Genomic DNA, 14,574 nt, shown 5'->3' with positions numbered 1-14,574 from the left:
TGGGGCTCAGCTTCCCCCTTTTCCCTCAGGTCACACCCATGACCAGGCAGACTCTCAGGACAAAGAGGGGAGTTACAGGCCTGCTCTGACGCCACCACTGACCCCTGCCCACAGACAGCAGAGGTCCCAAGGACTGGAAGGAAAGGACATCTGTGGTCCCAGGGCTATACTTTGGCTTCCAGCCCAGGTGCCCCCAGTCCTGGGCATGGGCATGGGCCCTCAGGCAGGTCCAAAGCTCGGAGAAGTCAAAGCCCAAGGCAAAGCCAAACTCCTGGCATGGGGAAGAGGCCTCCCTGTGCTGAGGGCTTGTCCCAACATAGCCGGGAGGCTCAGAATGCCTTCGTGTGGCTGTGAGGGCACCTGCCAGTCCCACTCCCAGCCCTACATTGGACCCAGGAGCACTCCCCCTCTGCGTGTCATTCCTAGCTTATGGGAGGCACACATATGCACTGGGGCCAGAGTCTGGATGGGATTCTGGCTTGGCCTGTTCTAAGCTGTGTGGCTTTTGGAGGTCACTTTACCTCTCCAAGACTGTCTCCCCATCCACCATATGAGGATACCGGCTCCCAGCCACTGGCACCATGGCGGACCCAGGGAAGGGGAGGCACCATCCTGCCACTTTCCCATTCATTCCTGAGAATGGTTCCTCCTCAGATCATAGGGTCAGAACTGAAACCTAGACCCAGCGCGCTTGTCCCCACCCTCCTGCTGGCAATTCAGAGACAACACACATCAAGATGGCAGCTTTAATCACATTGGCCAAGGCCCTTGGGTTCAGACCTCTGTGCAGGCCTACTTAGCCACACACCCACCCTGACCATGTCCAGAACACTTCTATCAGGTGGGCCCTGCCCTGTGGCCACTGATGTGGGAACCTGAGGTCACATCAGTCTGTGGACTCCTGGATTACGTGACCCTTCTGCCCTGAGGTCTGCTGGACACCTGGGCATGGGATCCAGTAGTCCTGAGCTCACTCTTCTGGCCATCTCCAGCTGCTCCTAGGGGACGTGGCTCAGGCCCGCTCCTGGGGCAGGGGGTTGGTGGTGGCATGAGGTGGGTTGGGGAGGAGGACGTGTCTCCACATTGCAGCTGGCTTCCTCCTGGGTTGAACCTCCTTGTGCTTTGAGACTGACAGAAAGAGCAGAGTTGCTTCAGGTAGAGGCTCAGTCCAGGCCCTTGGGGCAGGATAACAGCAGAGAACTCAGGTGCCTCGTGGTAGACAGGAGGACAGATGGCACAGGTGAGCATCCGCACCCTCCATTGCCACAGGGGGCATGGCATGGCCCATGACCCATCAAAGCTTCCAGGTCGGGATACAGGAAAGGGCCTCAGAAGAGGGAGACCAAGCCCTAGGCCCCATACTTCCCAGAAGGAGCCCCAGGCCTGCAGGGGCATCTGAAAGGATGGAGTCCTGGCCCAGCTGGGCCTCAGGGGACAGGGAGTCCCCCTCGAGAGGCTGCGGCTGACAAGGGGCTGGAGCCCACAAGGAGGCTGTGGAGCCTGTTCCCAGAGCACTCCTCCGAGTTCAGACATGCTTCCACCAGCTCTCCTAGGTTCCCCAGCTTCTGTGTCAGGTACAGGTGGGACAGACATGTCTTCAGCTAATGCCCACTTCACTCTATGAGGGTCTTGGCACAGCTGCCACCCCCTCGGGGGCCCACGGGGGTGGCAATGCTGTTGGCATATGTGTCGTAACTGTTGTCTGAACATACGGAGAGCACATCGGAGACCTCTACACCATCGCTGATCTCTGCAGGGCCAGAAGGAGACAGAATGTGAGTCGGGGAGGAGGCAGTCGTGAGGATGGGTGACAGATGGGGCGGGAAGGCTGCACCACCCAGTGGGGCACTTGGAGGCTGATGAAACCACTGGGCTCAGGTCGACATTGAGCCTGGCACTCAAGGCCCCTTTGGTGTCTGCTGAGCACTCTAGCTTCGCCTTCATCTGCTGTCCCCTGGGACTCCACTTTGCAGCCACAGAAAACCACCTGTGCCCCTGAGCTTGGCACCCATGTGTCCACTCTCCTCAGGGCCTTTGCATGTGTCGGCTCCTCTCTTAGGAGTGACTGCCCCAACAACACCTCCTTTTCCTACAGTCTGGCTCAAGTCTTCTCATCTGTCACTCAGCCTCCTGGGAGCCTCATCAGAGCCCTGGGCCAGGTTGGGGCCTCCTCATGGCAACTCCAGCCCCTGCTTCCTTCTGCCCTGGCCACATTCTGTATGGTTGCTGCCTGGGCCCCCAAAATACCTCAAGGACCGGGGTGGGTTCTGGGCATCTATGTCCCTAGGGCCTGGTAGAGTGCTGGGCACAGAGCAGAGGCTCAAGAAAGCTCTGCTCAGTGGAGTTCGGCCCTATAGAGGGACACTTCTTTCTTGGTGCCCAGGCAAGCGGTGCTCCCTTGCCACCTCTGAGCACATGCCGTGCCCACCTGGAATGCCCTTCCTTCCCTTAGCTCACTCAGCCCTCATCTTGAAACCATTACCCAAGCACCTCCTCTGCATCCTCCCCATCTCAGCGTATCAGGCGCCCAAAGCCTTCCTCACTGCCCAGGCAGCTCTGACCACGCCCTCCCCCCAGCACTCCCATTGCAGGAACTCAACTTTCCATGCCTCTGTTTATATAAGTAGCTGCTGCTTCCATCAGACTGGAATGTTGACAGGGACTGGCAAAGAGCAAGGGTGAGGCCAATATTGTAGGATCCAAGTACGAACCAGGCAAAGGGGGATGGGCCTTCAAAACAGGCTCCTCTCCCTACCCCACCCCTGCCCACCAACCATGGCACTGACACCGAGCCATGGTGGATGACAGGGTGGATGACTGTGTGTGGGGGGGTGTGTGTTTTCACATGTGTACTTATGCCTTTGTCTGTATGTGGGTATAATCCCGGTGGGTTTATGTACGTCTGTGCCCTTGTCCCTACCCTTATGTGCCGCATGTGAATGTGTGTGCATACACATCTGTTTGCATGTGGGGGTGCAGAAAGCTGGGCCCAGGGCCTGCCTCCACCTGGCTGCAGGGCTGTGTACCTGAGAAAATGAGCTTCTCCTTCATGATGCTGACATCCCGGCTGGTCCGGCGCACCGCAGCACTCAGCATGATCTGCTCAGGGTTGTAGCTCCGTATGCCACCCAGGCGCCACCTGCAGAGACAGCCCCGTGGGCATCAGGTCCCTCCTCACCCCTCCCTTGGAGCAGGGACCCTGCCTACTTCCAGAGCCTCTCTGGATGTGGCCCGAGAGACCAGCAGGACTCTTGTCCCACTATACAATGGGGAAATAGGCCCAGAGAGGGCAGAGTTGGGGCTTGAATCAGAGCCTACTGACTCTCAGCCAGGGCTCCCTGGCCTCCCTCTTACCTCCAGAGCCGTCAGTCAGCAGCCCTGGCCCAGGACTAGGGTTGGTTAGTTCTGTCTCAGGTGTCCCCAGTAATGCACCTGGCTCTCTTTGAATGGGACAGATTTGGGAGCAGGAGGAGCTTAGTAGCACGACTCTGTTGACCTAAGCTGGGGCACACACCAATCTCAGGGAGTCCCAGCTGATGTCTCTTACAGCTCCACCATCATGACCAGACTAAGTGAAGCCATTGGGGAGACCCCCTGAGAGGGACGGAAGGAAAGCAGGGGGGTGGGGCCAGGTGGTAGGGGGCTTTGCCTAGAGCTGGTCTGCACAGGTTCCCAAGGCAAGGAGGTTAGAGTGACTTGGAGTGGGGCCAATTGCTGCTCTGTCCTGGCAGTCCTAATGGGGAGGGAGGTCAGAGCATGAATCCCTCTAATGGCTGAGACAGGTGCAAGGTGGGGGAAAATTACTCAAGAGTAGGCTGGGAGGTGGAGCATGCACAGGGCATGCAGGGACCAGGCACTAAGTGGAAAGGACTCAGGTTTCTGTGCCCAGCCCAGGCCACTGTCTTCACTATTGTCATTCCTCTGAACTAGCCCCAGTCCCTGGCCTCTGAACTTAGACCTTTCCTGGGATCTAGGCAGAAGGATCACTGGACTCTCACCCCTGTCCCCACCAAGAGGAGTGGGTGATCAGCTTGGGAACAAGAACCCAACTGCCTCAGGGACTGAACCCTGCTTGGGGGTGGAGAGAGCCAAGACTCCACAAGAAACCAATTGTGAGTTACTAGATGGGGTCAGCGCAGCAGAAGTGGACAGACAGACGGACAGGCGGATGGATGGATGAACAGAGCAGGCAGACAAGGGGAAAGCAGGAGGCTGGGGGTGGCACGGACACCCTGGCGAGGCTGGCTGCCCTATGAATCGTTGAGTGCAGTGAGCAAATCTCTCTCTGTTCATCGCTGTGCCCCAGCACCATCAGTGCCTGCTGTGTCCCGGGAGCTGACCTGTACTTGTTGAGTGAATGAATGGAAGAATAAGGCCCGCAGGGAAATGGTATCCTCCCCCGGCCTTGTCCCCCAGGGTCCCTTCCTCCATCAGGCCTCTCCTGATCCCCAGGAGACAATGACACTGCCCTGGCTGTGTCTGAGCAGACCCAGCATGTCTGTGCCAGCCACTGAATCACCATGGGGCAGCCTCCCCAGCACACTGGGGCTCCACGTGAGAAGGCTCAACTCCTGCTGCAGACACAGCATCAGCAGCCCTCGTATGTGGATGCTGGTTAACTGGGTGGACAGAGGAATGACTCAAGGAATGTCCCATAGCCAGGGACAGCATCTCCTCCTAGAACCTGGTTGGTGAAGCTGCCTGACCCAGGAGGGGCCAAGGCACTAGACAGAGGGAGACGTGAGTCCCTAAGCTCTAGGTCCCATCGTGGAAATTCATGTTGAAGCCCAGAAGGACAGTGTCAGGCCAGGGTCTCTCGGCCAGGCACATCCAGAACAGGAAGCTCAGCCACTGTGGGGTCCTCTGAGGGGAATGAGGAAAAGGCTGTGTGTTGCGGGGAGCAAAGCAGGGATGGGTGCTAGAGATAGAATGTAAATAAGAGAGAGAAAGAGATGGGAGAGGCAGAGAAAGGTAAACAGGAAGAGTGAACAGTGGGAGAGGCAGAGCCAGGAAGGGAGAAGACGGGAAGAGAAAGGCAGAAACTTGGTAGGGTCTGCCCTGGGCAAGTGGTGAAGGCCTCTGTGAGTGCCAGAGGCAGGGGGATGGGGGTGCCCAGGCAGGGTCCTCTCCCCCAGGGAGACACTTTGGTGCAGAGAGGCCAGGTCAGGAAGCTGTCAAGGAAACACTGGTCCCCACCTGCAGAAATGGCTGTGGGAACAGGGAGCAGAGGAACACACACGGCAGTGGGACAGGAGGAGCAGAAAAGAGGATCGCAGGGGTAAGGGAGGCTTCAGGCAAGGGCGCTGTCTGCTAGGTGACCCAGGCACAGGGCTTGGTGCACGGTGGATTTTTAGACAGAACTGGAGAAGGGGATGGCAAGAGGGAGAAAGAGGAACAGAAGGAGGAGGAAGACCACACCAGAATTACCTGATCAAGTGATAGCTGTGAGATGCCAGAGTGCAGCAGAGAGAGGGGGAGGGGGAGAGAGGAGGGACATGCGCCGATCAGAGCAGAATGGGACAGAGAGAGAACGTCAGTCAAGAATAAAATCCCAGCCCCTTAGTTCCTGGCTGGGTGGGGGCCCCAGGCTGGCCCTAGACCCTCCCTGGGACCAACCGCACCTCCCCACTGCGAGCACACCCCAGCTATCTTGCTGGGGGCTGGTGGGAACCCATGCCCTGGCTAACAGATAAGCAGGCCAGCCCGGAGAGGAGCTGAAATTCACTTAAGCCCACACAGCCACTCAAGGCAGAGCTTGGCTCTGGGCTCCCAGCTGCATGTTCATTCCAGAAGCCACCCAGCCTCTGTCTGAGGGAGGATGGGGCCACCGGAGTCCTTCCTTCTTCCCTGGTCAGGGCTGCTCCTGGCTGAGGGCCCAGGGCTCAGGAGTGAGTTCAACTGGCTGGGGTGGGGGCTGGGCCTGCTGCAGGGTAGGGACAGCCACGGAAGTGGTCAGATCCTACTCACTTCTGGAGCACGAAGATGCCCACGATGAGGGTGAAGGAGACCAGGTCGGCAGTGACCCACATGAGACAGTACTCGTCCGGGGGCTGTGGACAGACGGCCCGAGGCCAACTTCCAGTCATGGCCAGTCCAGACTGAGGTTCCAGACTGAGGGTCCGTGGACCAGAGGACCCCACATGGCCACTGGGGAAGGGCAAGGTAGGACCCTGAGAGGGTCTGGGGGCTGAAGATGACATTTTGCAGGTGTGGGCTCCGGGCGCTGTGGACCTGGGGGTTGGGGCGTGTGTGTGCACACGTGTGTACTCTCAGGGTAGGAGGGGACTGTATGGTGCTCAGGGCAGAGGGGGTGTGTGCTAGGCCTGCAGGGTCTGTGTGTCCAGGGACCTCAAAGCAGGAGCCAGATACTGAAAGACAGTGGCTCTGCTGCCCCCCACCCCGCTGACTCTCATCCATCAGTCTCGCCCCTTTCCCCAGCCTGCCTTCCCTTCACCCTCCTCTCCCATAGAACCATCCACAGCTTAGGTCTGATTCATTGGCACTGCATTCTCTCAGCCATAAGGATACCCTCCACCCCCCTTCCGCATGCTCAGGGTGACAGTGGAGCCACCACCTATCTGCAGGTGCCCAGTCAACCAGCTAAAATATTGCTTTATTTGCTGTTCTCTAAGCAGATTTTAATGTTTCCTATTTATTTTTATTTTTATTTTTTGAGACAGGATCTCACTTTGTCACCCAGGCTGGAGTGATCACAGCTCACTGCAGCCCTGACCTGCTGGGCTCAAGCAATCCTCCCACTTCAGCCTACCGAGTAGCTAGGACTATAGGCGTGTGCCACCATGGCCAGCAAATTAATTAATTTTTTTTTTTTTTTTTGTAGAGACAGGGTTGCCCAGGCTAGTCTTGTACCCCTGGGCTCCAGTGATCATCCTGCCTCTGCTTCCCAAAATGCTGGGATTATAGGCGTGAGCCCCGCACCTGGTCAGTGCTTCCTATTCCTGTCCTTGTTGTTACCCTCCAAAGCAAAGAAACCCAAGCAGCTCTTTACTTCTCTAGAGCCCTTAGTGATGCTTTTCTCCCTGTGGATCAGGCCCAGGGTCCTCCCAGCACCTTAGTGCAGATCCCAGATGCCATGAAACCCTCATGCCTCAAGCCTGCACTCCCACCATGGACTCCCCACCATGCCAGAGAACTCCCAGGGACAGCCCCAAGCACAGAGCTTGCCAGGGGCTTGTCAGGGCAGGCCATAGGCAGCTCCAGCACTGCCCCCCAGGTGCTCTCTGCCCCCCAACTCACCATGATCCAGAGGGGGGAGGGCACCTGGGACAGGGTGTGGGAGTTGTCAGAGGTGACGGATGGGACCCCCGCACACCACAGCAGGGAGAAGAGCCATGGCGCGTTGACTGTGTAGAGGTTCACACTCAGGTTCCAGGACGCGTAGTCCCTGTGGGGCAGGGGAGAGGCAGGTCAGCATGTGGACCCTGGCAGCTCCGGGCCCAGTGTGGGGGCTGGTAAAGTATGTCCTCTTCATGACCTCACAGCCATGCCCGGGGGAAGGAACATCGGCTCCAGAGGGCCAAGCTCCGGGACAAGCCCGGGTCTGCCCGACACACTCACCCTCTCATCTTTGAACCATGTGTGCCTGACTCCTCTGTGTGCCCATCCCTCTGCCCGACTGTGTGTGAGTGCTGGGGGGTGGTGGTGGCAGGACTGGGAGAGACTCAGTCCCACCCTTTCCTGGAGGAGCCCTGGGCAGGGCAGGCACCTGAGCTCCTGGCGGGACACCTGAGTGTAGCGCAGGTTCAGCCGCTGGATGTGGCCTCTCCGCAGGCTGGCAACTGCCTCCTTGGAGCCTGATGTCTGTTGGAAGCCGGGAGCCACCTTCCGCACCAGGGGCCTCTGCCTGCTAGGCAGCCACATGACCTGCAGGCAGGAGAGAGGCAGCCTCAGACTTTTCTGCACAATAGGTAAGAGTACCTACTCCTCCTAGAGCATCTGTGGGGTTAAGAGACGGGACCTGGCAGGCGGTGAAAGCTTAGATGCAGTCATTAGCAGGGCAGGACTCAGTCCCAGCTAAGGCTGCAAAGCACACTGGCAGCAACTCAGGAAGCTTCCCATCTGGCCTGCTGTCAGTATGGGAGGGAAAACCCAAACAGCCACTACTCTGCACATGGCCACTAGCACCTAGTGTGCCGTCCTAAACTGACGTCAGATTTCTCCGGTCCCAAATTATTACACCACACGACAGGGCAACACTTCGCTGAAATAACTTGATGACCTGGACCTATATACATTTTAAAGTGTTTTCTTGTCCCATGATGACCCTGCCAGGGAAGTGAGGGGTGTGTGATCCCCATTTTACAAATGGGAAAGCTGAAGTCCGGAGTGCAACAGGGAAAGGCTATGCAGCAGCAGGGCTCTAGCCAGGCCAGGGCTCCCAGGGGCAGAGCTGTGCTGCACAGCCTCACCTGGTGCTGGGGGAAGCCGGAGTGCAGCACGGCCTCCAGAGTCACGTTGAGAAAACTGCTGCGGTAGGGGTGCTCCCGGGGCGGGTCGCGCAGGTTGAGCAGCAGTGTGGCATTGCCCTTCGCCAGCTCCAGGAGCTCTGCCAGGCTGCAGATGGACTGGTTCTGGGCCTCTCTGTGGTCGGAGGGTGACAGGGAGCTGGCCGTCCAGAAGGGGTCAGTCTGGCAGGGACAGGGACACACACATGGCTGCATCATCAGCCCTTTGGGGGCCCCCACATACCCTTCTGGCAACCAAGCGTGGAGACCCCTGGGCTGCCAGAGTCTGCTGGGGTCAGGCAGATTGATGGCTATGGCCATGTGGAGACTGTAGGAGGCCCCAGCCGTAACTTTTCTACCCCACACCCTGCTTACCAAGAGGACGGCGGACAGCTTGCTTGGAATCGCTCCCAGACCCACAGCATTTCTCCTTCTAGAGCATTTCAGGCCACAGAGCCAACCCCTCTCTAGAGTTTTACAGAGTTAACAATTCTATTCACTGCTCTCCTCCCTGTCAACCTTTTCTAGTGAGGGAAATGGACCCAGAACAAGCAGTGACAACCACGAGTCTGGCAGCAGTGGCAGGAGCCTAGGAGGCCACTAAGCAGCTTGGGTGGAGGTCGGGAAAGCTCTGAGAGTGGGGGTCTCGAAACTGATGGCCACCCTTGCACCTCTCACTCCTTGCAGTCCCTGCTGGTGTTTTCCATGCCTAAGATTGGGATCAGGTGCAGCCAGACCTTCAGGAACCACTGGCCAGCGTTGAGTCTCTGCAGGGTGGTCCAGTTGAGCATGGAGGCAGGTCTGCGGGCCAGCTCCGGGAACTCCTCCTCCACGTTGGTGGTGCGCCGCAGGGTGGCGTCATGCATGAGGAAGGGCACGCCGTCCAGGCTGCAGGGAGGGTGGGGCCACCGAGTCACTGACCCCCCCAGATCCCTTACCTGCCCACCAATGATCACCCCACACAGTCACCCCACATAGTCCTCCCCACCCAGCACAGGATCCCAGCTGGCTCTGCCCCTCTCTGGGCCTCAGTCTCCCCATCTGCACAGGGAAGACAGTGGGCTGGTGGCTGACCCTGAAGGGCCAATGCCTTCTGGCTCTCTGTGAGGGTCAGATGGGGGTGGGGACTGCCAAGGAGGGAGGGCTGGGAAAAAGCTGGACCTACTCTCTTAGCGACCTTGGAAGGTAGGTGCTGCCTCATTTGATAATGGAGAAGCTGAGGCTAAGAGAGGGAAGTATCTAGCTCAAGGTCCACAGCCTGTAAGTGGTGGAATCCAGTTTGGAACCAAATCCCTGTGATGTTATGATGAGAACAGTGCAAATGTAGACCTCTTTGGCAAATTCCACCCAACCCCAATCCTTGTCTACTCTACCAGGGTTGCAAATAGCTCATATGGTGCCTTAGTGTGAAACAGTAAAAGGTACCCATGCCCTCTGTTCCTCAAGGCATTTTACCATCGTCTGCTAGAAAGTTGTGATAAACACACAATTCTATGTCTATACTGGGAACAATGTCCTCATATATGTGATGCCCTTGTTCAGTATGCAACCTGTACAACTATATATGACAGTCCTGCCCTTCTTCCCTTCTCAGATAACCTCTGTTATGAGATTAGTATGGATTCTTCCTGCCATTTATACTAATATCTACTTATATATGTACATGGAGAAAGTGTATATGTCACTTTTTTGTGGTATTTTAAAATGTAACTGGAGTCACAGTGAATGTATCACTCTGCAACTTGCTTTATTTCCCTCATGAGAGTGTTGGAGCTCTATCATCTATTTTTCCCTTCAAGTGGCTCTGTGGCAGGGCTCCTGCTTGCACCAAGAGCATTTGTTCTTTCCTCTATTTTACATTCTGGAGTCTGCAGGAACAGGGTGCCTTCCCTGCTGTGGATAATCTAAGCCTCCCTCCTCCCATCTCAGAGGCTCTGAGACCAGAGGTTCCCCCAGCAGAGACCCAGGTGGATGCCGAAGCGTGTGGGAGGGGTTAGAGGAACTATCTCCCCTCCGCTACACCTACCTGATGGTAATGTCAGCCTGGAGCCCATACAGCTTCTGCTCGAGGGCCTTCCGGAAGGACATGAGTGTGTGCTCTGGAGCCAGCTGGGGAAGAAGGGGTGGTGAAGGGAGAGCCAAGATTCAGCTGATGTACCCTCCCCAGCCAGTGGAAAGTCTTCCATGTTGGGAGGCTGGGCTAGGCCTGGTTCTAATTCTGGCTCCTCCACAGAGTAGCTGTGTGACCCTGGGCACCCACTCAGCTTCTCTGAAGTTCAGCTTCCTCATCTGCTAAATCATGCCTACCTCATTGGTTTTACTGGGGGCGGGGGAGGCAGGGCTGGTTAGTGTGATGCATATAAATGCCTGACATGTAGCTAGCACTTGACACATGGTAGCTATGGTCACTATGTTATCATTGCTGTATCCCAGGCACTGAGCTAGACACTGGGGCTGGAGGGCTTTTTTACAGTCCTCTGTGGCTCTCTGGCAGTCTTGGGCTGGGGCGGAATGTGAAATTCCCTCTTGGTTATACCCTGAGACAAGTCCAGGGGGAGATCTGGAAGAAGAGAGTGTAGATGGGATGGTAGAGTTTCAGTGGGGGACCAGTTTCCTCATCTATATAAACATGACAGCACTATTTCCCTCCCTGGACTGTTATGTGAACTAAAAGCCTCTAGCACACTGCCTGATATATACAGTAAGTGCTTAATAAATAGCAACTGTTTTCCCCTTACATGATCCTGGTTCTAGCATTTTTTTAAGAGACAGGGTCTTGCTGTCATCCAGGCTGTAGTGCAGTGACACAATCACAGCTCACAACAGCCTCAAACTCCTGGGCTCAAGCAATCTTCCCGCTTCAACTTCCCAAATAGCTGGGACTACAGGTGCATGCCACTACACCCAGCTCTGGTTCTAGCCTTGACTCTGCCATTAACTATTGTTCTGACTTTGGGTATATTTCTCTGTGGGTCTCAGTTTCCCCATGTGCCCCTTAGAGATGTGTACTCATGAGGGTCTTCATGCTTAGGACAGTTGGGGTTCTAAGCCTCCCTAGTTGGGTCTCATCTGAGGACTGTCATACCCATTTCTGCCACTGGGGGTCAGCACCAAACCAAGGATTGGGCTAAGACCAGTTCCATGAGGGATGGTTGGAGGGAAGGAGGGAAGGAGGACACCCCCCGCCCCCCACTGCCCCGCCTCTGTCAGTGAAGGGGTGAGGTGGGAAGGATTCCCATGGCTTATCTCATTCATTCCCACTGAAGACAATCCTGTTCCCACCTTCTCTCCCTCTGGCCACGATGTTCCCCAGCCACTCCCCTCTTTTGTGACACAGCCTAGCACTGGGGAGCCAGGGAGTGGTGAGGGCTTTGGAACGGACTGAAAAGGTGCAATTTCACTTCCCAGACACAGAGCTGGGGCCTCAGTTTCTTTAGCTATAAAATGGGCTAACATTATCAACCTCATAGGTGAGATAACAAAAGTCACAGACCCTAGCCCAGGACCCGGCACACAGCAGGGTCTCTGTAATCAGTTTCTTTCTTCCCCTGTCCCTGGCATACAGCACTCTTGGAGGACATGTTATCTGTCTCCCAGTCCAGTGGGTTGTGTGAGGCACTTCCAGGGGGAGCAGCAGGACTACAAAGGCATGGAGAGAGAGGCATAGACTCAGTGGAATCCCACCCATCTCTAAATACCCTGTGGCCAGGCCTTCCATCAGTGGCCACTTGACAGAGGCCCATGCTCCCTGCTGCATGGGCTGGGGCTGCAGAAGGCAGAAGCTTGGAAGGGGTTACGAAGACCCTCAGGGCAGAGGAAGTGTTTGGGAAGGGGAAAGTCTTTTTTGGAAGCTTTTAGACACAGTTAAGTTCTCTCTGGCTTAGGTGCTGGCCTCCTGGAGAAAAAGATGTGGAAACCTGGCCCTCCCTGGCCAGACTCAGGACTCCAGGAAGGCCCCAGAAGCATACACGTTGCTGGGGTGAATTCTTAGTCCCCATCTCAGAGCTCGCACCTGCCTCAGGCCAGTCCAAGTGGGGTTCTGTTGTCAGGAGGGTGTGCATAGGGGGGTGGTGGTTACTCAGGTGGGCGGGACACTATGGTTAAGAGACCCGGATTTAGAAAACAGCAACTCAAAGTACTATTAAAAAAGAGTCCTAGCTTCAGAGTTAGTGCAAATATTAAAGTACACATACACATATGCACAGAGGGACAGGCCACATCTGCATAGGAACAACACATCCAGGGACACACAGACAGTCTCCAAGACAGAGATGTGCACTTTCCTCACCACACACAGACATGTGGACCCAGAGTCAGAGCCCCCCAAGGCAATGCACAGGGACACACAGAGGGGACCCTTGCCAGCCCCTCAAAAACTACCACCAGGGCATGATCAGCCAGATGCAGAATGTGAAAAATCCCACAGGACAAATGACTCAATTTCTCAGGACAAATAAACAGCCTAAGGGAAAAAAGGGAGGGGGAATTTTTCTTTTTTTTTTTGAGACAGAGTTTCCCTCTTGTTGCCCAGGCTGGAGGGCAATGGCGCAATCTCGGCTCACTGCAACCTCCACCTCCCGGATTCAAGCAATTCTCCTGTCTCAGCCTCCTGAGTAGCTGGGATTACAGGCATGTACCACCACACCCGGCTAATGTTGTATTTTTAGTAGAGGTGGGGTTTCTCCATGTTGGTCAGGCTGGTCTCGAACTCCTGACCTCAGGTGATCTGCCCGTCTTGGCCTCCCAAAGTGCTGGGATTACAGGCATGAGCCACTGAGCCTGGCCGTGGGGTTGTTACAGACCAAAAGGCACTCAGGAGACACGCGAACCAGATGCATGCTATGGACTGCATTTGGATCCTGATTTTTAACAACTAAACTGTAAAAAGACATTTTCAAGACAATAAAGGGAAATTGAACATGGATTCCATTTCAGATAATATTAAGGAATCATTATCCTTAATATTGGCTGGGTGTAATAACAGCATTATGGTTATGTATCTTTCTAAAGTCCTCATGTGTTACAGATACATCCTGAAGTGCCTATGGGTAAGATGATGCGATGCCTAAGATTTGCTTTACTACTCCAGAAAAACAAGTAGGGAACAGATGAAGCAAGAATGGCCAAGCGTTGATAAGTATGGGATTGGATTCATTACATCCTTCTTCATGATGTGAGTCATTATATGCTTTTCTCCACTTCTGCATATATTTGACCTTTTTCTACTAAAGAAAACCATCCTCGCTGGGGCCACCTTCCTGCTTCAGCATACCACTTGTGTCCCCTGGCCGCTGGAGGGAGCCCAGGAGATGGTAATCTGAGTCACGGAGACAGGAGGAGCCATCATTTTGAGCCCCTCAGAAGAGTTCCCCTGCCCCCACTGGGAAGGCTGGGCTCCAATTGGTCCTCACAATAACCAGCAGCATGGGCATCTGTACCTTTGAGGCACAGAGGGGACTGGTGACCCCTCCAAGATGCACAGGCAGCATGTGGCCAAACTGGACACCAGATCCAGATCCCCACTGGCTGCCTCTGGGAGGGGCTGGGGTCAGCACTGGAGTTTGGCTCAGGGGCTGGAGTCTTATCAAGAAAATAACACCCACCACATGCAGGGGGCCAGACTTCCAGAGTGAGTGGCAGCCCGGCAGACCCAGCACCTCCTTCCAAAGCAGTTATGTGAGACCCCCTAACTACCCTGAGGTCCCACAACAGCCTGGAACACCAGGAAGCCAAGCCCTCAGGAAGTGCTCACACACCCCCCCACTTGGCAGGGTGGGGGTGGTACTGCTGTTGCTGAGGGCCTGGGTTCAAGGCTTTCATGGAGCAGGAGACCCTGATCCAGAGAGATGGCCCTGCCCAAGGTAACAGCAGTGTCTACCTCTTACTTTCTGTGCACCATGTGCATATTTGGGCACTGCACACATGCTAACTCCTGCTCCTCATAGCCCCATGGCAGGTGCTCTCACTAGTCCCATGGTACAAGATGGGGGAACCAGGCAAAGAGATGGAAACTGTTGGGCCTCCCACAGCTGGTAAGGGCTGTGCTGGGATGCTAACTCAGGCAACATGGCTCTGGAGCCTGCCCTCTCACCGAAATTCTCCTGCAGGG

At 55.7% G+C, this 14,574-nt stretch overlaps 1 protein-coding gene across 6 annotated transcripts in view; it reads right to left on the bottom strand.

The window, feature by feature from the left end:
- Nucleotides 1-732: 732 nt before the first annotated feature.
- The window catches only part of GDPD5 (glycerophosphodiester phosphodiesterase domain containing 5), a 91,099-nt gene continuing 77,257 nt past the window's right edge, over nt 733-14,574 (bottom strand). For 3 of the 6 annotated variants that reach the window (XM_030829411.1, XM_030829415.1, XM_030829416.1), the window contains 9 exons: nt 10,492-10,574; nt 9,203-9,353; nt 8,430-8,648; nt 7,727-7,884; nt 7,258-7,405; nt 5,968-6,050; nt 5,428-5,442; nt 3,027-3,139; nt 733-1,753 (listed from right to left, as the gene is read on the bottom strand). In XM_030829411.1, the coding sequence (XP_030685271.1) occupies nt 1,614-1,753; nt 3,027-3,139; nt 5,428-5,442; nt 5,968-6,050; nt 7,258-7,405; nt 7,727-7,884; nt 8,430-8,648; nt 9,203-9,353; nt 10,492-10,574 (1,110 nt within the window). In that variant the 3' untranslated portion in view covers nt 733-1,613. The remainder of the gene's footprint in view (nt 1,754-3,026; nt 3,140-5,427; nt 5,443-5,967; nt 6,051-7,257; nt 7,406-7,726; nt 7,885-8,429; nt 8,649-9,202; nt 9,354-10,491; nt 10,575-14,574) is intronic. The other 3 variants (XM_030829412.1, XM_030829413.1, XM_030829414.1) reach the window with 3 other exon arrangements.

Source organism: Nomascus leucogenys, chromosome 15, assembly GCF_006542625.1.
Source record: "Nomascus leucogenys isolate Asia chromosome 15, Asia_NLE_v1, whole genome shotgun sequence".
Classification (NCBI taxonomy): Eukaryota; Metazoa; Chordata; class Mammalia; order Primates; family Hylobatidae; genus Nomascus; species Nomascus leucogenys.
The sequence above is the reverse complement of the archived record's forward strand: the minus strand, read 5'-3'. Positions and strand labels throughout refer to the sequence as shown.